The following is a 26,580-nucleotide window of genomic DNA, read 5'->3' as shown; positions in this document are numbered from 1 at the left end:
TGTAGTGAGAAAATTGAAATGCTCAGTGTGTTGCAAGATGGTGGGGCTGCCTGCAGCCTATATAATAGGATATTTTTGTTTCCTTTCAACATCTCACGGTTTGCGAATTGGTGAATTGGATTGGGACCATCAAAATGTTCTCTCATCAATATTCAAACCAAATGGATATTTCTACCATCTGGTGATCTTTGTCAGAGAGGAGAGAGAAAAACCCATATCCACATCTCATGCTGGATCGGGAGCAGAATGAGCTGGGCTGTGTGATGAGAGTTGACCTTGAGGATGGTCTGTGGGTTCTTACTGAATATCTACAGCAGTGTTTCCCAACCCTTTTTATGCCATGGACCCCTACCATTAACTGAGGGGTCCATGTACCCCATTTAGGAACCCCTGATCTACAGTCAACAACATGAGAGTGAATATGTTTACACAAGAGATTTTGCAGATGCTGGCAATCTGGAGCAAAGCACACAAAATGGTAATTTTAACTAGCAGGAGCTAGAGTGCAGTGATCAGTGTGGTATTTCTGCCAGTCCAAGCTTTCAGTGCTGGTTATAAATGTGCGATCTCTATCTGGTGGCAGAAAATGGTATTGCAGTACTTTTCTCTCACACACGTCTTGTCATTGTTAACTCACTTCCTCTCTGCTATTTTGCAGGCTGCATGGCTCTTGAAGGCTGTAACCTGTATTGACCTTACCACCTTGTCTGGTGATGACACGCCTTCAAATGTCCAGAGGCTGTGCCATAAAGCTAAGCACCCCATCAAGGAGGACCTACTGAAGTGTTTGAACATGGATGATAAAGGTATGTAGAGGCATCCATCATTAAGGACCCCCATCACTCAGGATGTGCCCTCTTCTCATTGCTACCATCCAGGAGGAAGTACAGGAGCCTGAAGACACACACTCAATGTTTTAGGAACAGCTTCTTCCCCTCTGCCAAATAATTTCTGAATGAACAATGGACTACTTACTTTATTTTTTGCTCTTTTTGCACACTTATTTAATTTTTTTATTTCTTATTATATTTTATATATTTTTTAATTAGGTATTGCAATATACTGCTGCTGCAAAACAACAAGTTTCACAACTATGCCTGATTCTGATTCTGGACTGTAACAATGCAAAATGCTTTTGCTGGTGCTATTTAGAAGCCTTTGACCTTTTTGCTTAAGACATTGTATGGGGATTACTACACTGGTATGGTATTCTCCTAGGCTTCTTTAAAGGGAACAAGTTTGTGTCTAGAGATATATCATAAGTGATCATAATCTGTTGTAGAGGTGCATCTCTATTGTTACGTACCCCGTAACTGGGTGTCAGACCAGCAAAGATAGAAGTATTCGTTGGAGTCTGGTGGTACCAAAACTAAAGATGTTTATTAGTAAACTACACAATACAGTATCAAAAATGCAAAGATACATATAAAACAAGTTAGCAATAATAAACCTAAAAGTGTAGGAATAATAATAAGCAATAATAAACAAGCTCTATCGATGTCTAGGGGTAAATGAATTGTCATAGAAGAGTATAAAGTTCAGTTCAGTTCATGAGTGCTGAGGTAGTTATGGTTGTTGTGTTGTAATTGTTGGAGAGAGAGAGAAAGAGAGCGAGAGATTAGGCAGTTGCAGCAGGCAAACCTTCTGTGGCTTTCTTTAGCCTGTCGTGTCGGTGTGGCCATTCAGTTATGACCCCTCTGTTCCTCAGCTAGACCGTTCTTCTGTGGTGGACTTGTCACTCTGGCATGAGTGGACACACATAGAAGTCCCCACCTGCCCTGCTGTAACACTGTGAGCTTTATTGACTGATCGCCTGATTCGGTCTCCGAAGCCCCCACCTTTCTTATGTGTCCACAACACTCAGTCAGTGTCCACTGGTGTGTCTGAAGGGTGTCTCTCCCGACCTGTCTTTTATCCCTACTCACGGGGTCTCAGCTATCCATCAACTCTGAATGACTGTGTCCATCAAATCAGGCCACTCCTGCTGTCTCCTGAGGAATGTTAATGAGCAAAGTAAAGTCCTTGTAGTGAAAGGTAAATAATCCAAGAAGAGTCAAAATACAATAAATCAACAGTCTCTCTCTCCCTCTTATCTGCAGCAGATGTTCTTTCTTGGGCGTCATCTCTCTCTCAGTAGCAGCATAGCAACAACAATAGTTCATAGTTCTCGGGGGGGGGGAATGGTTAACTCTGCACCCCATTTCCATCAGGTCTGTTCATCACTCATAACACTATGGAGGTCACAAGAGGGGGTGGTGAACCTTTTTAAGAGTGTGTGCCCGAATTCTCCCAGGTGCCATGGTAATACTGCTTCGCTCATCACTTGGAACATTTTTGTTTCTTTGCTGGTGTTTCTGACATTCTGAACAATCCATGTACTAATTATGGATGGGGTTTAAAGAATCGAGGGGTGGCACTTAATGCCATATGCTAATAAATTATTTGTACATGTATTCTTGGGCACGCATACCCTAGGTTCGCCACCCCTGTGACTTAGTTTTCCTGAAATTGCAGATATTTTAGCCTTTTGCAAAAGTTGTGTTTTCTAAATTACTGGACGTGATAGGGAATGCAATTTGTTTCTCCCATCCAACTTTCCCTGCAGCCTTTAAATAAACTCATAGACATGCATCATTTGTAGAGTTAACAGTCAAATTTATGGTCCTTCAAAATAAAATTTATTATCAGAGTACATACATGTCATCACATACAACCCTGAGATTCCTTTTCAATGGGGATACTTAGCAAATCTATAGAACAGTAACTGTAAACTGTCAACATCAGGAACTGTAAACAAACTGTGCAAATGCTGACATAAATAAATAGCGATAAATAACAAGCATGAATTGACAATGTAACAGACTCCTTAAATGAGTATCGTTATCCCCTTTGGTTCAAGAGCCTGATGGTTGAGGGGTAGTAACTGTTCTTGAACCTGGTGGTGTGAGTCATGAGGCACCTGTACCTTCTACCTGATGGCAGCAGTGAGAAAAGAGCATGGCATGGGTGGTGAGGATCTTTGTTGATGGATGCTGCTTTTCTACAGCAACATTTCATGTAGTTGTGCTCAATAGTTGGGAGGGTTTTACCCGTGATGTACTGGGGTGAATCTGTTGCTTTTGTAGAATTTTGCGCTCAAAGGCATTGGTGTTCCCATACCAGGCTGTAATGCAGCCAGTCAACGCGCTTTCCACACACTTATTCAAGTTTGCCAAGGTTTTCAAAGATATGCAGAGCCTTCAGAGACTCCTGAGAAAGTAGAGGAGCTGTTGTGCTTTCTTCACAATATTTAAATAGTGGGTCTAGGGCAGGTCCTCTGAGATAATGATACCCAGGAATATAAAGTTACTCTCTCCTCCTTTGATCCTCCACCAATTACTGGCTCATGGACCTCTGGTTTCCTTCTCCTGAAGTCTACAATCAGTTCCTTGGTCTTACTGACATTGAGTGAGAGGCTGTTGTTATTACACCACTCAGCCAAGTTTTCAATCTCCGTTGTGTATGCTGATTCATCACCCCCCTTTGATACAATCCACAACAATGGTGTCATTAGCAAACCTGTATATGATATTAGAGCTCTACTTAGCCACATAGTCAGGCGAGTAGAGCAGGGGACTAACTACACATCCCTGTGATGCCCCTGTGCTGATGGAGATTGTGGAGGAGATGTTTTTGCCGGTCCAAACTGACTGGGGTCTACAAATGAAGAAATCCAGGATCCAATTGCACAAGGGGCTATTGAAGCCCAGGCCTTGGAGTTTATTGATTAGTTTTGAAGGATGATGGTGTTAAATGCCATGCTGTAATCGATAAGAGCAGCCTGATTTATGCATCTTTGCCGCCAGATGTTCCATAGTTGTGTGAAGAGCCAACGAGATAGGATCTGCTGTAGACCTATTGCTTTGGAAGCCGAATTGGAGAGGATCCAGGTCGCCATTCAGATAAGAACTGATGTGCTTGAACACCAGCCTCTCAGAACACTACATCACTGTGCCACTGGGCTATGGTCATTTAGACAAGTCACCACACCTTTCTTGGGCACCACTACAATAGAAACCTGCTTGAAGCAGGCTGGTACCACACACTGCCAAAGCGAGAGGTTGAAGATATCCGTGAATACATCAGTCAGTTGGTCAGCACAGGTCTTCAGTACTCGGCCAGGTACTCCGCCCAGACCGGATGCTTTCCTTGGATTCATTCTTTTGAAGGCAGCCCACACGTCGAAAGGGTTTACCTTTGCATTGACCCTTTCCTTTTTAAACCTGCTATCCATTTCTCAACTTTATGTCAAATAGTCGCATGACCATTTAATTTAAAAGTTTTAAGAGTATAAAAGGCAAAGTTCCTGTATCATTATAGTCTCATAATTAATCGCAAAATTCTTTTAATATGTTTATATCATACACAACTTGGTCTAATGAAACTTATATAAATCTCCCTAGCCCCCTTTTTTAACAGTTCTACCAATTCCAAATTAAACTCCACACCTTGAAGGAAGCTTTGTGTTTGCAGTTTCTGAGCCTATAGTAGCCAAATCAAAAAACAAGCTGAGATATTCTTGTTTATTCTGTATTCCACCACTGTCCTTAACCAGTTGCACCTACTAAAAGTGGAGCAGTTCTGAAGTAGAACTGTGTGATCCTGGAGCTCTAGCTCTTTGTCTTCAAGGACTGTGTACAGTATTGGAAATCGATAATCTTGCTAACTGAGCAGATTTGCATAGTTGCAGTCCACGGAATTTAAACAGGATGAAAAGTTGAGCAAGAAATACTTGTGTATTGTTTGGATGAGGAGGGCTGGTATTTTGGGGTTTATGATCCACAGGGCAAAGTATTTGAGGCAAAGTAAAGTGGTAGATTCACAGAGGACTTCTCATTTAACAGTAGTGGTCACTGTAATATAGGCACAGTGAGGCACAGGTACACTAAGGGTAGAGTTTACTTTCAAGGAATAATTACTTACACATCTTTAACCAAACTATTTTTTGTTTGTAGGTATTACTACTGGTGCGGTTTGTGTTTACCCATCCAGGGTGGCTGATGCAGTACGAGCTCTGAGGACCATACAGTGCAATATTCCTGTTGCCTCGGGTATGACATCAGCAATCTGGTTTGGATATTATGCCTTTATGTTCTGAAGTTAGCATCAAATTTCCTTATCCTGTTCCACATCCTGCTTCCAAACCTTGTCTCAGCTTCCAGTGCAGAAACTTTACACTTTTCCCTGTCTTATTCCTAAACCCATAATGTAGCCATCATTAACCCAGGACTTGATTTATTTAGGATTGTGCTGTCAGGTTCCCCCTACAGTAATCTTCCTCAAGTAGTACTATACTGTTCATCCATTTATTATGTGCTGTGTCATATGACATGGTCTTTCCATGACCATGATTGTCCTTGGCAAATGTTTCAACAAAAACGGTTTGCCATTGCCTTCTCCTGGGCAGCATTTTTATAAGACAGGTGATCCCAGTCATTATCAGTACTCTTCAGAGATTGCCTGGTGTCAGTGGTTGCATTACCAGGACTTGTTATATGTACTATTCAATTATCCACCTCCTGCTCCCATGGCTTTGCATGACCCTGATAGGAGGGCTAAGCAGGTGCTACACCCTGCCCAAGGGTGACCTGCAGGCTAGTGGAGGGAAGGAGTGCCTTACACCTCCTTTGGTAGAGATGCATCTCCATCCTACCAGCCAATACTGTAAGCTATTTATAATACTGTTTACACTATACTGTAAGCTATTTATAATATGTCTTCCCCTCCAGTAAGTTCCTCCTTTATCGCACAAAGCTACTTCAGCTTTATCTATCCTGCAGAGTTAACTTCCAAACTTGCAGTATATTTCAAATCAGATCAAGGAAAGGCTTGGTTCCACCCCTGCCATAGCAGCCATTTCCTGCATGTATCCTTGCTGCTGCTCTGCCACTGGACCACTGCCTCCTCTGCCATTAGGATTCTCTCAGCTGTGCTCCCACTCTGATGTTCTCTGCTCAATTTGTAATTAACCCTGGACCTCTTTATATGTTATAATTGTTTTGTGAACTGAAGTATACTCTTCACCAAGGAGATGATGATGTAAACTTGTTTGTTCTTAATAACTGAAGTCAGGTTTTTCTGTACAACAGTGGCAACTGGCTTCCCTGCTGGCCAGACACCACTGTCTATACGCTTGCAGGAGATAACGATGGCTATTCAAGATGGTGCTACAGAGATTGACATCGTAATCAACAGAACTTTAGTGCTGAAAGGCCAATGGGAAGGTAAGGGCTGGTCATTTGCAAATAAGTAACAACTGATTTGAAAATGTTTTGTCTAAAAGGTTAGAATTTGTATTCCTGTGATTGTTGTCCAGATACTCTTCTGAGCTAGGCTTGTTAAAAAGGAAATAGTTTATTTGGTACATTATGTCAAACATTGTCACTATTGAGAAGTAGTTATTGACTCTGTGGCATTCGTTTTACATTTAAAAAATCATAGTATGCCCACTAAAAAAATGCCCTCTTTAATTCCACTGAAATGATCTAAATTAGAGTGTTGATCAGAACAGAGGAAGGCTAATTTCCCAGAAGTAAGAAAGAGAAGATATAAGTGTGAATTATCTTGGTTTAGTTTGAAAATTGTTTGCTGCCAACTTCTTTCAAGAAATGTAACCAGAATGGTGGGTCTGGAGTATTTATTTTCTCAAATTTGATGACCTTGAATTTGTAACCATGGTGCAGGTGGGCTGATTGGGAAATGTTACCACAATTAGCAAAGTAAGACATAGAAAGCTAGTAACTATTTTACATTCTCATCATATTTTGTAAAACATAGATTGAGTCAGTAAAGTTTTATTAGCAATAGCAACTTAAAACAAAATCAATTTAATAATTATAAATACTCCCAAAAAATGATACTCCATGTTTTAAATTTTGTTTGATTTGGAGAAGTTGTTCGGTATTTGACCGATTATGTCAAATAACAAAGAAGTTACACACTTGGTTTACCGAGCCTTAGCATTCTCAGATATTTTTGTAACAGAAAGTACAGTGTTAAGAAGTTAGAGTTTGATTAACACTCAACTGCCTTCTAAAACGTCTTCTTTGTTTGAAGCCAGTATAATAGTTGGAGTTGTGATAAGCAGCATCACTGCATGCCCATGAACAACTCTATTTCAGAGAGGGACAGTCAGCACCTTAATTGGACAATACAAGAATTATGCTGAAGTCTGCAGATAGGGGAGGTAATGATGCATTTGTCATAACATATCACAGAATGCAGACAGCATGTTGGTGATAGAAAATGTGTAGGAGTATTATTGAATACTATTCGATAATATTTGTACATTGCAATTTGCTATTTAATGTTTCTATAATGTTTTAGAATTGTACAAGGAAATTCAAGAATGCCGCAATGCTTGTGAAAAAGCACACATGAAAACCATACTAGGAACAGGAGAACTGGGATCATTGACAAATGTATACAAAGCAAGTCTTGTGGCCATGATGGCAGGTAACATGGAATTCATTCTGTGAAATAATGTACACTATATGTTTATGTACAAAATTACTTTAGAGAAAATAAAAGAAACTATTCCTACTGGGAGGAGAATCGGTAATGGGAGAATCATCTGGTAGAACTCTTGCATATGAATATGTAGATATTGACTTCAAATACACTGTCTGTGCAGGGGCATTTGATGTTGTCAGTACAAAAGAGACCCATTTAGAGGGAGTACTCAACATTTTGGATGGGCGTTCAGATTAGGACAAGTCTGGTTAATTCTGCCCTGTGAATTTTATTGGAAATAAAAGAAGTATTTTCTCACTGCTTTGATCGACATTTTTCATCCAGCTGAAAGCAGCAAAAACAGTTTGTGTTTTCTTGCTGTCTCCAAATTGCCTCCTAGATATCATTGTTCATGTAGCGTTCAAAAAAATTTCAAACTAAAATAATACATTTAATTTGTTTTTTTAATGCAATTTTGCTACTTGGCAAAAGTTCTTTAAGCGTTCAGCATTTTTAAAAAAAAGACAACTTTTAATATGCTGATGTGCTGTCACATATTAACAAAACAGGATGGCAACTGTAGTTGTTATTTGCATCAAGTTCCATGCCTGAATCTTTCAGTGAAAGAAAGTGCTTTTCTCTAGCAAGTGAGAGGAAATCATTTGGCTGGTCCCGCAACTCTGAGCAGCTTGCTTATTCTGCATTGCCAGAGGCTCGGGAGGATTTCTCAAGTCCTTGACATTTTGCACAGAAAGGTGTGATTTAAATTAAAAAGGAGTGATAGGAAAGTACAGAAATTTACATGAGCTTCTGGGTATAATGTTGTCATTAGAATGCTAGCTGAACCAGACAGTGAAGGCGAGGTCTAATATGTCTCGCCGTACAGGCATAGAATCTGAGCAGAGAAGTTAACTATTCAGACCATTGTGCCTCTTTGAAGTGGTATTCAATTCAACCCACTCCACCGCTGTTTCCTTTTAACCCAGCAATTTTTTCCCCTTTCCAACAATATATGTAATTACCTTGTGAAGGTTATTGTTAAATTTCCTTCCTTTACTGTTGTAGGGAGTGCTTTATAAATAGATTCTCCTCATCTGTCATCTTCTTTCACCATTTATCTTTATGTGGTGCCCTCTGATTACTGATTCTCTTCCCAGTGGGAATAGTTTCTTTTATTTTCTCTATAAAGTAATTTTGAACACCTATTAAATCTTAGTGAGATGCAGTGAGTTATCTGGATCTCCAGTTTGTAACGGAATGTTCAAAACACTGTATAAGGGAATGTCCAAAACAGTGTGCCAGAGATAGTAGCAAAGGGGAGATAAGCCTGAGGAAAATTCAGCCTGTGCTCTATCGAAGTATCCTGGCATAACTTAGAAAGGTGTAGTAACTAACAGAGCACATAGAATAGAAAAGCAAGGCTCCATCAAAGAAGAAAAAATAAGAAGTGATTTGATGTAGAAATGGAATTTTTGAACACAGTAGCAGCACACTTGGCCAGTGTGCCAGTGTGAACTGTGAACTGTGCCAGTTCACTGAAGGAATTGTGAACTTTATATCTAGTTTCCCCTCTTCTTCCATATCAGTTTCTTTAGCTCTGTCTCTTTTGAATAACTATTGAGTGATATGCTTCCACTATTGTTCCCACCAACAGCAGGGAAATAGTGACCCCTGTTGAGCAATACAAAGAGTTGTTCCAAACTGCCTGTAATATTGACATCCTCTTTGTGTCTTTGGTGAGTTGAATATTTTGTGTCCTTTCCATCAAAGTGCCATGTGAATATTACTCACATTACTCTATTTATCTCTGTTTATCTGCTGCTGAAGCCACTATGAACACATCTCCAGCAACAACTGATGAAATAAGCTCTTACCCTAATCCAGATCTCTGCGCTACTGCCAGACTGATTGGGCTCTCTAGGGGCTCTCCAGTGCTGATTATGCTAATTTCCCAGCATATTACATTGAAACAAAAGTAAATTTGTGCTGATGCTGAAATTATGAAATGGTTGCAAAAAATTTGTGAATCCGTCACCATCATGGGGAGAGGAAGAACTAGTGTTTTGGAGGTGTTTAAGCAGGGGCAGAGTCTGGAAGGAGTTGTGTGGGTATGTCAAGGATCTGCAATCTGAGATCTGCAGTGGATTAGAGAACAAAATTAATTTTTAAATCTGCTTGCTTGTTTTTTCACCACAAACCATCTTCGATGATAGATCCTTCAGCTGTCTCTTTCTTGGTGTCTCTGATTGTGTATCACTGAAGCATGCTGGTTCATTAGGGTGGCATATTAAGACATATAGTACTGTGCAAAAGTCATAGATGTGTGTGTATGTATGTTTGTGTGTATATATGTATATATATATAGTTAGCGTGCCGAAGACGCACAGTACTGTAGCGATTTTATGTATTGCACTGTACTGCTGATGCAAGGAAAAAAACAAATTTTATGACATGTGAGTGATGAATCTGAGATGGGTCTTTGAAATAGTTTGGAATCAAAAGACCTTGCTTGGTGTCTCAAGGCTGGGAGTGTGTGCACCCACTGCCACTCCTCTGCCCGTCCCACACCTCTCCTGCGGCATTCCACCCTCATCATTTCCGACATCCTTTGCTCCCACCAGATTAGAAATGTGCTCTCTGCTCCACGTTGATAAATACAGTTCCGTGCTCCCTGGATTTTGTGCTTGGAAGTGGACAGTAAAATAAGGTTTTGCATTTTGCATTTGGACAGAGCAAATATTTTACTATGGGGCTGCACAAGAATTAGAGCATGCAATTCGAGGTAATGTACTTTTCCAGATTGAGAATTGTTTAATGGACATAAACTTACTGGAATAAGCTGATCACTTGTGGGTTGTGATGCTGCGGCTGGTGGGGTACCACAGAGATTAGTGCTGGGGTCCCAGTTGTTCACAATCTATAGCAATGAGACCAGATGTAATGTGTCCAAGTTTGCTAATTGTTCACAACGCCACCCTGAGGAGGGCCCAAGGGCCTTCATAGGGATATAGAGAACTAAATGAATGAGCAAGAACGTGGTGGAAAAATGTGTAGTCAACTGTTTTATGGAAGGAAAGAAAGCAGTACATTTTTAAATGGCAATATGCTAGAAAGTGTTGACATTCACAGAGACCTGGGTGTACTTGAACATGAGTAAGTGAAGTTACCATGAAGGTACATCAAGCAGTTACGAAGAGGAATGGTATTTTAGCCTACATTGCAGGACGATTTGATTACAAGATTTGAAAAAGTCGCCAAAGCCTTTGAAGAAGTCGGCTGATGATGCTGAGGATGTTCTGTGAGGCTGTGGTGGCCAGTGCTATCATGTTTGCTGTTGTGTGCTGGGGCAGCAAGCTGAGGGTAGCAGACACCAACAGAATCAACAAACTGATTCGTAAGGCCACTGATGTTGTGGGGGTGGAACTGGACTCTCTGATGGTGGTGTCTGAAAAGAGGATGCTGTCCAAGTTGCATGCCATCTTGGACAATGACTCCCATCCATTCCATAATGTACTGGTTAGGCACAAGAGTACATTCAGCCAGAGACTCATTCCACCGAGATGTAACACTGAGCGTCATAGGAAGTTATTCCTACCTGTGGCCATCAAACTTTACAACTCCTCCCTCGGAGTGTCAGACACCCTGAGCCAATAGGCTGGTCCTGGACTTATTTCCACTTGGCATGATTAACTTATTATTATTTAATTATTTATGGTTTTATATTGCTATATTTCTTCACTATTCTTGGTTGGTGCGGTTGTAACGAAACCCAATTTCCCTCGGGATCAATAAAGTATGTCTGTCTTTGATTGTATAGGGCCTTTGTGATCTGACATTTGGAATGTTGTGCACTATGTATTCTCTCTACCCAAAGGAGGATGTAGGTGATGGAGAAGTGTAAAGCAAGTTCACCTGATTGAAATCTGGAAAAGGGTAACTATAATAATAAGATGTGAAACAGGCTGGTCCAGTGCATTTTATGTTAGGTAATCAAGGGATGAGATTATCCTGGACAACAAAATCAACCTTCAATGTCTTGAACTAGATGTCACACAATCAAAAGAATGATTCAGCTACTCAGGATTAAGATGGAAGGATGATGAATATTTGGAATTGTCAACTCAAGATGGCTGGGGAGTATATTCAAGAAAAATTATGAGAATTTAGGAACATTGAACACTGGAAGAACTCAGCAAGTTGAACAGCATCTGTGGAGGCAAAGGGTGTAAGTCACAACCAGTTCTGACAGCATTCAGACCGTGAATGGTACTGTCTCTGGCTCTAACGACCCTGGGTGGCTCCAGACCACGGATCCCACTGCCACCAACCCTGGTTCCAATGACCCTGAAAGCCCTCAGACTGTGAATTAAGTGACTAACTCCAGCACAGACCTCGGCCTCCACCACCTTCAGGCTGAGACCTTACTCACTGCTGCTGGACCCATGAGATCCCCTTTCTCCTCCACCACTCTCCATCCCTGGCTCTCTCAGAATCCTTCCATCATCTCTTGGGTCCTCAGAGTCTTCATTGTCCTTTCACTCCACCTTCCCTGAACACACTGACCCTCCTCTTCCCTTTGACGCCCCCAACTCTCCTCACCCCTCTGACCCCAGCAGTAATCTCTGTTGTGTTTTCATCGTTCCATTTGACCTTCCCCCTTTTAGGTGGAACGTTCTGTCCTCAGTAAGGGCCTTACCTTTGTTTCCCTTCGCCCGCACCTCGGTAAATTCCATGCCCACCACAATGCCGAGTTCTTCTTCTATCGTCTCCATCTCCGAGCCCACTTCTTTGGCAAGAAGTCTCCACCCTGCACTGATGACCCTTTCACCAGTATCCATCACTCCTCATCTTCTTGGACACCCACTCTGATTCTTTGCCTGCTCTGGATCTTTACATCTCTAAGTGCTGTCAAGACATCAACCAGCTTGACTTCAGCACTTCTGTCTCCTCCTCAAATGTTATTCCCTTTGAATGTACTACCTTCCACTTTCAACACACCAATCCCAACCTTAGCATCAAACCCTCCAGACAAAGAGAGTGCTGTTGTGGACAACCGTTACCTTGCTGAGGTCAGGCAGCAACTCTTAGACACTTCTCTCACTTGCCTCTTGAAAAGGACCCCACTCTGGACCATCAGAAAATTGTCTCTATCACCATCACTAACCTAATCAACTCTACAGAACTCTCATCCACTGCCACCAAACTCAAAGGATACACCAAAGTTTCCTTACTTTGCACTGCTTGTTTTTTCCTCCTACCTAAGATCCACAGGCCTGACTGTCTGGGTGGGCCCATTGTCTCTGCCTGCTCCTGCCCTACTGAACTCGTGTCCGTATACCTCAACTTCATTCTATCCCAATTGGTTCAGCCCCTTCCCACCTACATCCGTGGTTCTTAACATGCTCTCAATCTCCTCACCAGCTTTTAATTCCCTCTCCCTGACTGCCTCATTTTCATCATGGGTGTTCAGTCCCGGTACACGTCCGTCCCCCATTAGAAGGGCCTTAAAGCTCTCCGCTTCTTTCTCAACAAAAGATGAACCAGTTCCCCTACAACACTACCCTCCTCGGTCTGGCAGATCTGGTCTTCACCCTCAACAGTTTCTCCTTCTGATCCTCCCACTTACTCCAAACTCATGGGGTGGCCATGGGCATCTGCATGGGCCCCAGCTATGCTTGCTTTTTTGTAAAACAGTCCATGTTCCAAGCCTTCCCTGGTAATGTTCCTCAACTCTTCTAATGCTATATTGACAACTGTATCGGTGCTGCTTCATACACCTATGTTAAGCTCGTCAATTTCATCAACTTTGTCTTCAACTTCCACCCTGCCTTTAAATTGACTTGGTCTTTTTCTGACACCTCCCTCCCCTTTCTTGATCTCTGTGTCTCCCTCTGGAGACAAACTGTCTGCTGACATCTTTTATAAACCTACAGATTCCTATAGCTAACTTGACTATACCTCTTCTCACCCTGCCTCCTATAAAAATGCTGTTCCCTTTTCTCAGTTCCTTTATCTTCACCACATCAGATGACATCAGAGATGTTCTTCTTTAAAGAATAGGATTTCCCTTTCCCCACCATTGATGCTGCCCTCCTGCATCTCCTTCATTTTCTGGATATCCATGCTCACCCCATCTTTCTGCTGCCAAACAGGGGTAGAGTTCCTCATGTCCTCAATTACCACCACACACCCTTCCACATCCAACACGTCATTTTCCATAACTTTCGCGATCTTCAATGGGATCGTACCACCAAACACACCTTTCCCTCACTCACTGCTTTCCACAGAGATCACTCCCTCCATGATTCAGTTGTCCATTCATCCCTTCCCACTAATCTTCCTGCTGGCACATATCCCTGGAAGGAATATAAATGCTACACATGCCCATTCACCTCCTCCCTTACCTCCATTTAGGGTGAGGCAACACTTCATTTGTGAGTCTTTTGGGGTCATCTACTGTGTCCGGTGTTCCTGCTGCGGCCTCCTCTACATTGGTGAGACCCGATGTAAATTGGGGGGGGGGATGACTGTCGAGCGCCACTGCGCCATCCGCTAAAAGCAGAATTTCCCAGGGGCCAGCCATTTTAATTCCGATTCCCATTCCCGTGAACCTAGCCCAGCACATCACACAAACCAATCTTCTATCCTTGAACTCACTTTACACCACATGCTGTCGGAGCAGTGCTGCCAGGATAATCAAGGATAAGTCCCACCCAGCCAACACACTTTTGTCCCTCTTCCCTCCGGGAGAAGGTTCAGGAGCATGAAGATACGTATGGCCAGATTTGGGAACAGCTTCTTTCCAACCGTGGTAAGACTGCTGAACAGATCCTGACCCGGATCTGGGCCGTACCTTCCAAATATCTGGATCTGACTTGCACTACCGTACTTTCCCTTTTCTATTTTCTAATTATGATTTATAATTTAAATTTTTATTATTTTTACTTAGATTTGTACTTCAGGGAGCGCGAAGTGCGGAAACAAATATCACTGTGATGATTTACGCTCTAGTATCAATTGTTCGGTGACAAAAAAGTATTTGTATTTGTTCCAACATGTCGGTCCATGGCCTCCTCTTTTGTCATGATGAGGCCAATCTCAGGGTTGAGGAGCAGCACCTCATATTCTGTCTAGGTAGCCTCCAACCTGATGGCATGAACATCGATTTCTCCAACTTCCAGTGATCACCATTGCAATCGAGAAGGCCAAAGGCAAAACCGGTTGGTATGGAATCCCTAAACAAATATTAGGAGACCTCTGCTTTTTGGAAAGAAATTCTGGCTTCTTCCCCTTTCTTTTGATCCGATGAAGGGTCTTGGCCTGAAATGTCACCTCTTTATTCCTTTCTATAGGTGTTGAGTTCCTTCATCATTTTGTGTGTCAAATAATTTTTGTGATTTTAATGACTTTACTTTCACTGGGAGGTTATTTTTGTAGCTTTTTGATGTAGTTCTTAAACATGTTTCATTGAATATTTTGGAAGTTGTATGCTCACAAGCATTTAATGTCCCTGATCACGTTGATGGTTTGGTGCTGTCAGAGACAGAGCCTCACAGGGCATCACTGTGACAGGCAGCGCCCTGCTGGCTGCTCCCAATGAGATGGTTGCAAACTGACATAGGTAACCTGGTCCAGGGCTTTACTTTTCTTAAGGCACTCCTTTAGAAGACACAGCTCTTGGTTGTCTACTATGTATCAATTCTGTTCAGTGTGTTCTTGTGAAGCACCTGTACTGTTTTGTGATTCTATTGAATATTGTTGTGTTAATGTCTTGCTATTAGAAAATATTAATAGCAAAAGGTACCTTTTTTTCTTTAAGGTACTTAAAATCTACCAGATACCTGTTTTTGTGTGATTTGGTTATTAACTTGGCAGTTATTCCATATTACAGTAGGTGGCACTGTTTCTTATAATGGCAGTAACTTGATCATATGAAAGTGCAGCATAATGAGCAGAAACCTTCAAAAAGAATACTGACTGAGGGATTTCAAAGATTCTGCACAACACCTATTTATTATTTAACCAGTTGACAGTGTTACCACTGCTGCCTTTGTACCTTTATCCATACAGAGACATGGTTTTGCTCCCAGCTCCCTTTAAGCTCTTGCATTTTGCAAGACCTTTGTCACTGCAACTGTTTCCGAAAGTACTGATGTTTTGAGATGGTCTAAGTTAAAGCTACATCCAGCTGCCAGCAGTAACATTTTTTTGTGGATCTGCTTGGTATTGGAATTGGTTTATTAGTGTCACCTGTTCCAACTTGCAGTGATAAGCTTGTCTTGCACACTGTTCATACAGATCAACTCAGTACATAGTGAGGTAGGCCAAGGTAAAACAGTAACAGAAAGCAGAATAAAGTAACAGCTGCAGAGAAAGTGCAATGTAGCTAAACAATAAAGTGCAAGATCATAACGAGGGAGATTAGGTCAAGAGCCATCTTATTGTGCAGGAGATCCTTTCAAGAGTCTGATAGAAGCTATCTTTAAGCCTGGTAATAACTTGCTTTCATGCTTTTGTATCTTATGCCCAATGGTAGAGAGGAGAAGAGAGAATGTCGGGACTGAGCAGGGTCTTTGGTTATGCTGGCTGCTTTACTGAGGCAGCAAGTAGTGTAGACAGAGCCCATAGAAGGGTGGTTAGTTTCCGGATGTGCTGAGCTGTATCCACAACTCTTGGCAGTTTCTTGTGCCACATGCAGAGCAGTTGCCATATCAAACCATGATATATCTGGATAGGACGCTTTCTGAACTGCATTGATAAGAATTGGTAGGGTTGATAGGGACATGCCAGATTTCTTTAACCTCCTAGGAAAGTAGTGGTGTTAATTAGCTTTCTTGCCCCTGAAATTAACGTGGTTGGATCAGGACAGACTACTGATGATGTTCATTCCTGGGAACTTGAAGCTCTCAACCTCAACATCATTGATATAGACAGGAGCATGTGCACCACCCCTCTTCCTGAAGTCAATGAGCAGCTCTTCTTGATAATGAGGGAAAGATTATTGTCATAACACCATTTCTATCTCCTTCCCATACTCGGTTGAGATGTGGCCCACTGCATGGTACCATCTGCAGACGTAGAGCAGAATCTAGCCAACCCTCATGAGTGTACAGGGAGTAGAGCTAATGTTATCAAGTTGTACAAAGCACATAGATCGGAAATGCAGCAGATTTGGTATTAGTACTGTACGTGTGAATTGATATGGACTCCTTAGGTTGATCTTTCAGAAAGAAAAATTCTTGCATTTGAGTGCAGAAATCAAGATTGTGCTGCACTCTTTAAAGAAATTCAGGGAGATCTGGTTTTCTCAGTTCAGGATTTATCCTTTAATGTATATTTTTTGGGGTGTTGCTTTGTTCATGTTAGCAACAATATCTAACTTTATAGCCAGTGACTGTACATAAGCAGCAGTTTATGGTCTGTGAAATGCTTAGGGATTTTCTGAGGGCATGTAAGTGCAAGATCCTCATTTCCAACAAAAGAAGTCACCCAATTACTTCCAAACAAGAAAAATCAAGCACCATTGTCTTCTGTTCTTGCTCTTGAAGGGCTCACTGTCATCCATAAATTTTCCAGCATCTATTCAGTCCTGTAGTACAGGCAGGATCTGAGTTTCCTATGGACTCTTGTCTGGTAATTTAATTTTACTTCATCACTTACACTTAAGTTTGTCTGGAGCCCGTTTACACTGTTTTCATGCCATCTGATGTGTTTTAATTTGTGTGTGAATTAAATTAATTCAAATAGAAATGATAAATTTGTTAAGAAAAATAAAATTGCATTCTAATCAGCCTAGAAATATCATTCCTAAATGGAGTGCTTACCTCAGAGTGGTAAGTATAGATGAAAGAAAAATGGAGGGCTATGTTGAAGGGAAGAGCTAGATTGACCTTTGAGTAGGTTAAAGGGTAGGCATGACATCATGGGCTGAAGGGCCTGTAGCATGCTGTATTGTTCTATAGATCTATTGTATATGTGCAATTTGAATCAAGCTAAAAGTTGATCTGACTTATTATAACATGAATGTTGTGTTGGTCTCCCAAGTTAATTTTGGGCCCTCCTTGTATGTATATTAAACAAATGACAATGGTTACAGGCAAAATGCACATCTTCATATTATGCACCAGATTCATTAATTTAATTTCTGATCTGTTATAAGCAACAAGAGGTCTCTTTCTGCACTACCTGGACTTCCTTAGTCCATTAATTCCAGGACTTTGTTGTATTAAGTTCAAGTACATCTGACTGTACATATATATATATGTAGGCATCCAGTAATCTCGCAAGACCAGTTATTTGCACCTTGGAAAGTTTCCAGGGCGCAGGCCTGGGCAGGGTTGTATGGGAGACCAGCAGTTGCCTATGCTGCAAGACACCCCTCTCCACGCCACCGATGTTGTCCAAGGGAAGGGCAAGGGCCGACGCAGCTTGGCACCGGTGTCGTCACAGAGCAATGTGTGGTTAAGTGCCTTATACAACCAAACAAAACAACGTTCTTCTGGACCATGGAGTACACATATAACATGTATCACACACAGCATATAAAACAAAATGCTAGCACAAATATGTTAAAATGCTATTCAAAGCATATGTAGTGTGCAGCACAGGCAAACAGTAAACAGCTCGCTGTCTTAGTGACAAGGCCTCAGTGATGGCTTACAGCCTGAGGGAAGAAGCTGTTAACCAGTTTGGTAGTCTTAGTCCTAAATTCCAAAATTCTTAAGATATTAGCTTGTCTCTCACAATTCCACCTCTACTGATAGTGGGTGGCATTTTGATCTCTTCTACTAGGTCCCAAAATGATTCTGTTTCTAATACCTCTCCTTCACCCCCCCCCCCCCCCCAATGATCTCAATCACCCTCTCCCTTTTTAGCTGGACTCCCATTGCAGCATCACCAATAACCTATTTGTGTATTACCCTTCTTTGATTTGCAGTGACTGGGATAGTGTAGAAAATAACTCAATATTTATATTCATGAGTATAAAGCCTTTCTCTAACACTTGAGTGATTTGGAGCATTGATACTGACAGATAGAGATTGTGTGGTGGGCAGGAACAAGAATCAGAGTCAGAATCAGCTTTAATATCACTGGCATATATTGTGAAGTTAATTGTTTTGCTGCAGCAGTACTTGGAATACATAATAAAAACTATATATATACGCACATACATTAATTAAATAAGTATTGCAAAAAGAGAGGTAAAAATACTGAGGTACTGTTCATGAGTTCATTGTCCATTCAGAAATCTGATGGTAGAGGGAAAGAAGCTGTCCTGAAATGTTGAGTGTGTGTCTTCAGGCTCCTGTGCCACCATCTTATTGAGAAGAGGGCATGTCCTGGATGATGGGGATCCTTGATGATGGATGCTGTGTTTTTGAGGCATCGGCTTTGAAGGTGTCCTCAAAGCTGGGGAAGCTAGTGCCCATGATAGAGTTGGCTGAGTTTACAACTTTCTGCAGCTTTTTCTGATCCTGTGCAGTGGCCCCTCCATACCAGACGGTGATCCAGCCAGTTAGAATGCTCTCCATGGTATGCCCGTGTCTTTGGTGACATGCCAAGTCACCTAATGAAATATAGCTTCAGTCATGCCTTCTTTGTGATTGTATTAATATGTTGGGCCCAGGATACATCTTCAGAGATGTTGGTACCCAAGAACTTGAAACTGCTCACCCTGCTGATCCCTCAATGGCGAGTGGTGTGTGTCCCCCCCCGACTTCCCCTTCCTGAAAGCCACAATCAATTGTTTGGACTTACTGATGTTGAGTGCATAGTTGTTGTTGAGACCCACTTGACCAGCTGACCTATCTCAGTCCTGTATGCCTTCTCATTACCATCTGAAGTTCTGCCAACAATAGTTGTGTCATCAGCAAAGCATTTGAGCTGCCTGGTCATGAGTGTAGAGAGAGTAGAGTGGTGGCTAAGTGTGTGTCCTTGATGTGCGCCATTGTTGATTATCAAGCAAGGAGGAGATGTTATTTTCAATCTGTGTGGAACTGTCATCTCCCAGTGAAGAAGTGAAGGATTCAGTTGCAGAGAGAGGTACAGCAGCCCAGGTTTTGGAGCTTGTTGATTAGAACTGAGGGTATGATTGTATTGAACGCTAAGCTGTAAGTAATAAAACAGCAGCCCAATTTAGCAATTTCTGTTGTCCAGGTGCTCCAAGGTTGAGTGGAGAGACAGTGAGATTGCATTCACTGTAGACCTATTGTGGCGATAGGCAAATTGCAGCAGGTCCAGGTCCTTGCTTAGGCAAGAGTTGATTCTTGCCGAGACCAGCTTCTTAAAGCAGACAAAATGCTGGAGGAAATCAGTAGGCCAGGCAGCATCTATGGAAAAAAGCACAGTCAACGTTTCGGGGCAAAACCCTTCGGCAGGACTGGAGGCAAAAAGCTGAGTAGATTTGAAAGGGGAGAGAGAAACACTAGGTGATATGTGAAACTTGGAGGGGGAAGGATGAGCAAAGAGCTAGGAAGTTGATTGATGAAAGAGACAGAAGGCGATGGAAGAAAGAAAAAAGGGGGCAGAGGAGCACCAGAGGGAGGTGATGGGTGGGCAAGGAGATAACATGAGAGAGGGAAAAGGGGATGGGAAATGGTGAAGGGGGTGGAGGAGGCATTACTGGAAGTTTGAGAAATCGATATTCATGCCATTAGGTTGGAGGTGAATAGAAGGTGTACTTCCTCCAGCTTAAGTGTGGCCTTGTCATGACAGTGGAGGAGGCCATGGATGGACATATTAGAAAGGGGAATTAAAATAGGTGGCCACTGGGAGATCCAGATTGTTTTGGTGGACTGAGCGTAGATGCTCGGCGAAGCGGTCTCTCAATCTACGTTGGGTCTCACTGATATACAGGAGGCCACACCAGGAGCAACGAACCCAGTATGTGACCACAACAGACTCACAGGTGAAGTGTCATCTCACCTGGAAAGGACTGTTTGGGGCCCTGAAAGGTAGTGAGGGAGGAGATGTAGGGGCAGCTTTTGTTCTGCAATCCTGCCGAAAGGTTTTAGCCTGAAAAGTTGACTGTGCTTTATTCCATAGATGCTGCCTGGCCTGCTGAGTTCCTTCAGCATTTTGTGTGTATTACCGTAGATTCCGGACTACAGAGCGCACCTGATTAAAAGCCGCTGGCTCTAATTTTAGAAATAAAATCAATTTTTTACTTGTAAAGGCCGCACCGGATTTTAGGCCGCACCGGATTTTCGGCCGCAGGTGTCCCACGTTGTAATATGAGATATTTACACAGAAAGATATTACACGTGAGGATTTTTTAACTTTTAATTAAATCCATATGGTAACAAAAACAAATACATATTGCAAATGCTTTTTTTCGAACTGTGCCCGTAACGCGGCTACTTTTAAATATACGTTGTGTATACTTCTTTACTGAACAACATTCCAATATCTCCTAACGACTGGTAAAAAATATATATACTGCAGCCTACCAGGAAAAGTTATTGATCGCCTTTAACTTAAAAGCAGCGTTTTCGCTCCGCCGCTCCCCCCCCCCCCCCCGCCGTCCCGTTTATCGCAAACGGCATTTAAAAGCAGCGTTTCGCTCGGGTCTAATGCCCCCTCCTTCCTGTTTATCGCAAACTGGTATCCCACAAGACGCGGCGAAACCAGGTGTGACGTCATAGCATCCCGCGATGTAGTACAGAAAACAAATATAGTTAAAACTCTTCTAACTTTAACTAGAAAATGAATTACTAAGCAAAAATATTATAAACTAAATAACTGCCATAAAGGCAGCACAATGCTTTTCTTCGAGTGTTTTCCATGTTGATGAGGGTGAGTACAAATGACTGATTTACAATAATTTAATTGTGAAAGTGCGCTTGATTTATCGTACAATTTCATTGGACCTCTGTGAACTACTCATCAATTTTATTGGTCTACTGTTACGAGGCAAAATGTTTTCGGCGGCATGAAAAAAAAATGTATTAGCCGCTCCGTTTTAAAGGCCGCAGAGTTCAAAGCTGTTCAAAATGTGGGAAAAAAGTAGCGGCTTAAAATCCGGAATCTACGGTACTTGGATTTCCGGCATTTGCATATTTTCTCTTGTTTTACATCACATCAGATGTGAGTGTCACTGGGCAATAGTGTTTGAGGCTTCTCACCCTGCTCTTCTTGGATACTGGTATGTTTGTCACCATTTTGAAGCATATGCCAGCAGAATTTACTTAACCTTACTTTTAAGGTACAGAAGAACTTTTAGGCCAGATCTTTAATCTAAATTTTGGGTTATAAGTCCATAAGACACTGGAGCATAATTAGGGCATTCTGCCCATTGAGTCTGCCCTGCCATTCCATCATAGCTGATTTAATTTTCCTCTCAATCCCATTTTCCTGCCTTCTCCCCATAACCTTTGATGTCCTGACAAATCAAAAACCTGTCAAGCTCCACTTTAAATATACCCAATGACGTGGCCTCCACAGCCATTTGTGGTAATGAATTCCATAGATTCCTCAACCTCACCGTCACCCAAAAGACATTCCTTTTCATCTTTGTTCTAAATGGGCATACTCTATTCTGAGGCTGTGTTCTCTGGTCCTAGACTCCCTCACTTTAGGAAGCATCCGTTCCACATCGACTCTTTCTAGGTCTTTCAATATCGAATAGGCTTAAATGAAATTTCTCCTCATTCTTGTAAATTTCGTTGAGAACAGGCCCAGAGCTATCATACAATCCTCATCCATTACCCCTTTAATTCCCAGGATCATTCACATGAACCTCCTCTGGACCCTATCCAATGACAGAACATCTTTTCTTCAATAAGGGGCCCAAAACTGCTGACGATACTCCATGTGCGGTCTGACCAATGCCTTACCAAGTCTCAACATTACATCTTTGCTTTTATACTCTAGTCCACTCAAAATAAATCTAAATATTCCCAAATTTATGTTCTATCTCTTACAAAAAAATGCCTCGAGCATGAAACTTGTATTTTGCAAGCAATAAGTAACTTGTGTTAATAGAATGACAACAGATTAGATTGTAGGCAAACCAAGTTTAATGTACTGCAGGTGATGTATGATTCTCTTACCCTTTAATGTTATTTACCCCCACCTCCTACCAAATAGCTAATATTACCATCTGAATGGGAAGGGGTTCCACAGGCTTTTCCCATTGCAGGTGGTTTTCCTTACACCAGCCCCATGAAATCCCAGTGGGTTTTCCCATAATCCATTTTTTGCAGTATGCTTGTACAGTTTGGTCCAGCCCAAATCCCTTTGTGATGGCAGTTTCCATAGATATTGCATTAGCCTTTATTCATTGGTTAGGACATTTAAGACACTTGGGTTCAAACTTACATTTAGATCTTCGTGGTCAAAAGTTAGTGAAATTTGTTTGAATGGCAGCTTGTATCTCTCAGCTGCCTCAGTGTCCAGATCATACAGCTTTAACAGTAGACAGGTCATTCAATATATATTGAAAAAGTAAGATGCTATCTTGGTAAAGCCCTTCTCCTGGATTAAAGTCTGAAGGGAATTAAGAAAAAGAGAAACTGATGCAGGAGTAACACATCAAAAGTTGACCTGTTTTCTCAGTGATCCACTGATTACTTAAAAGCTTTCTGAAAAATAACAGCTACCACTATTTGCAGTCTTTCCACTTGTTAGAGGCCAAAACTCCATCACATTTTTCCCAGAACCATGTTTTTTTTAACATATTTCCATTGTAGTGCTTCTGTGGAATTAATCAAACTTGCCTTTGTGGAACTGTAAAAACACTTGTGTCATGGATTCTCCAGACAGCCATTCATGTTCACAATTGAAAGTTCACCAACCATGCATGCATAGCTTTTGGGGAGCTCACTCCTGAGTTACAGTATAGATGAGGCCAGTGTAGCTGTACAAGGGATGGCTCAGATTATGTTCACTTGCTTCCTCACATACATCTAATGGAGACATGAGCATAATTTCCACTTGTTTAATAAACTAAAGCTAATAAACTAAAGCTAACCTGTTTTGTACCAGAGTGCAATAATCTCTCATTTTGGCTTTATAATACTCTGTTAAATCACTAAGCTTTAATTGTCTCCTGAATTATCTTGTAATCAATTTTTACCTTTGGGGATTAATGCCTATGATATTGAACTTGGTTCTGGCATCTCCTAGTACCTCTTTCCCACCCACGCCTCGAGATTTTTGAATAGGATATTTCTCTACTTTCCAGCTGCATGAGAACAGAATCACATTTTTTTAGAAATCAGTTATGAAAAGGAAAGCTAGTCCTCAAAGGGCTACAATATAATTTCTGTCATTTTATCATAATTGCAGATAAAGCTGATTATAACTAATTGCATACTGATCTACTTTGGAAATTAATTTAACACTTTCTTCCAAATAATGATTTTTTTTCATCTGTTCTTTTCTCGTTAAATATTCGTGACTTAGAATTTTAAAATTAGAGTAATAATTTGATACATTAATCTTCGGAGTCAGTAATTTTATATCACTCTTCACAGTCTTTGGGTTGCAAATGAATTGTATTTTAATTCTCAAAAATGTATTTAAAAAGCATTAGCCATTACGTGATAATTAAGAAAGATGAGTACAAAGGAAATAACACATAGAACATTTCTTTAATGAACTGAAAAATGTTAATCTTGTCCTGTTTAGTGATGAGGTGCAGAATTGCAGCTAAAACCCTTGGAGAATTGAAGCAAATGAATTTGGTAGTGGATGTAATTAAGACACATTGTGAAGCATTGAGAATAAGAATGTTATCTATCTATTTCATCAAAAGCTGATTATTAAATGTCAAAAGAAAAAGTCTGGTTATGGGCTGTATTAAACAATCTTAAAATGAATTTGCCTGTGCTAAAATGAAGTAAAATGCCTAGCTCAGGCCACACGAGACGTCATCCCATAATTTTCAGTCTCAGACCTCTACAAAAATATCAATACTAATAGGAACTTGCACTTACAAATTGAAAAGTTGTTTGGATTCCATATAGGAAGATGCAATATACACAGTTGTAATATTATAAACATAAGAGATTCTGCAGATGCTAGAAAAGTATAGCACAGAAACAGGCCCTTTGGCCCATTTAAACTGTGCTGAACCATTTCAACTGCCTGGTCCTATCGACCTGCACCTGGGCCATGTACCTATCCAAGCTTCTCTTAAACATTGAAATTGAGCTTACATGCACCACTTGCAGTACCAGTTCATTCCACACTCTCACAGCCCTCTGAATGAAGAAGTTTCCCCTCATGTTTCCCTTAAACTTTTCACCTTTCACCCTTAACCCATGACATCTAGTTGTAGTCCCACCCACCCTCAGTGGAAAAAGCCTGTTTGCATTTACTCAATCTGTACCCCTCATAATTCTGTATATCAAATCTCCCTTCAATCTTCTATATTCCAAGGAATAAAATCCTAAAATCTTGACCAACACACATAGAGTGCTGGAGAAACTCAGCAGGCCAGGTAGCATCTATGGAGAGGAAAAAACAGTCGAAGTTTCAGGTTGAGGTGCTTCATCAGGACTGGAAAGAAAAGGGGAAGAGGCCAGAATAAGATGATGGGGGAGTAGAAGGAGAACAAACTGGCTGGTGATAGGTGAAAACAAGTTAGGGTGAAGGTGAATGGGTGGGTAAAGAAAGTGAGAAGCTGGGAGGTGATAGGTGGAAGAGAAAAAGGGATGAAGAAGAAGGAATTTGATAGGAGAGGACAATCAACCATAGAAGAAAGGGAAGGAGGAGGGGCAGCAAAGGAATATGATGGGCAGGTGAAGAAAAAGGAAGGGGTGAGAGGAGAACCAGAATGAGGAATGGGAAAAGAAAGAAGGTGAAGGGGGAATAAATTACTGGAAGTTGGAAAAGTCAATTTTCAAGCCAACAGGTTAAAAGCTATCCTGTCAAAATATGAGGTTTTGTTCCTCCAACCTGCATGTGGATTCATTACGACAGTTGAAGAGGCCAGGGAACAACATATGGGAATGGGAAGTAGAATTAAAATGGGTGCCCACCAGGAAATTCCTCCTAATATGGTGGATGGAGTGAATTTTCTTAACAAAGCAGTTACCCAATCTACATCGCATCTCACCGAGGGCACCCAGGGAACACTAGATGTAGTAGATGACTGCTGTAATATCATGAGATTAGTTTGAGTACGGTATTCAATAATTCTTAAAAGGAGTTTTAAGATATATAAATAACTATCAATTTCTGTCTTGAAAATGGCTAGCAATTGAACCTCTACAACTCCCTTGAATGGAGACTTGCAAAGGTTTGCTAATCTATTGGTGAAGAGATTTCATCCATCCCAGGTAGTCTGCCACTAATTTTGAGTGGTGAAATGTGGTTCTGCACACCTAAACCACCAAAAGTATTAGGTCCTGTACATCGACCCTGTAAAGCCCTTTAGAATTCTTGTACATTTCAGGAACACTGCTGGTATACGCACCTACACACAGATGCAATCTACTCCTGACCCCACGATGGGAAAAACTGAAAAAGATCCCGAAGTATTTTCACATCATCATCCTTGGAATGGAGGAAGTGGTATGAAGGCAAACCATGTGATGCTCTCCTCAAGCAAGTATTGGTTATATGCATGGAATACATCGAAGAGGCAGCCTACTGTGGGCTTAGTAGGCTTGTTGAGGTTTTCAGAATATCAAATGTCATGGCATTCAGTGTAAAAGGTGGATAATCCAATCCAGAGTGATCACTCGAGCTTGATCACCTCTTCACTTTCTCCTGTTATCTATTTGTGCATTTCTTCTTCCAAATACTAAACTCTTTGAGTTATGTTCAAAGGCTTATTCTTTCAAATTCTACTGAAGTCTGTCTATGGTCAAATCAAAGTCATTACTCTCACAATTTTATTCTCTGGAGATCACACCCAAAACTTAACAGCCTTACTTGGCAGCCATTGTGACCTAGCAGACTCCTATGGAGGGACAGTCTGTTGGATGGCATCCAATTGTATGAGACTTATGAAGACTATTTGGGAAATGCAAAGCCCCAGCACCGACAAATCTTATCTTCCAGGGGGCAGACATATGCTTTCCTTTGAACAGATGGCTTCTTGTGACCTTGGTTTTGCACACTAAAAACTGTCACTTTGCA

General features: G+C 41.3%; 1 protein-coding gene across 1 annotated transcript in view; it reads left to right on the top strand.

Moving 5' to 3' along the window:
• The window catches only part of dera (deoxyribose-phosphate aldolase (putative)), a 54,787-nt gene that overhangs the window by 13,167 nt on the left and 15,040 nt on the right, over positions 1 to 26,580 (top strand). Inside the window, exons 3-6 of the mRNA XM_073066189.1 lie at positions 659 to 806; positions 4,995 to 5,090; positions 6,129 to 6,263; positions 7,366 to 7,494. Of these exons, the coding sequence (XP_072922290.1) occupies positions 659 to 806; positions 4,995 to 5,090; positions 6,129 to 6,263; positions 7,366 to 7,494 (508 nt within the window). The remainder of the gene's footprint in view (positions 1 to 658; positions 807 to 4,994; positions 5,091 to 6,128; positions 6,264 to 7,365; positions 7,495 to 26,580) is intronic.

The sequence above is a fragment of the Hemitrygon akajei genome, chromosome 14 (genome assembly GCF_048418815.1).
Source record: "Hemitrygon akajei chromosome 14, sHemAka1.3, whole genome shotgun sequence".
Classification (NCBI taxonomy): Eukaryota; Metazoa; Chordata; class Chondrichthyes; order Myliobatiformes; family Dasyatidae; genus Hemitrygon; species Hemitrygon akajei.
This window is presented reverse-complemented; position numbering and strand designations above follow the sequence as displayed.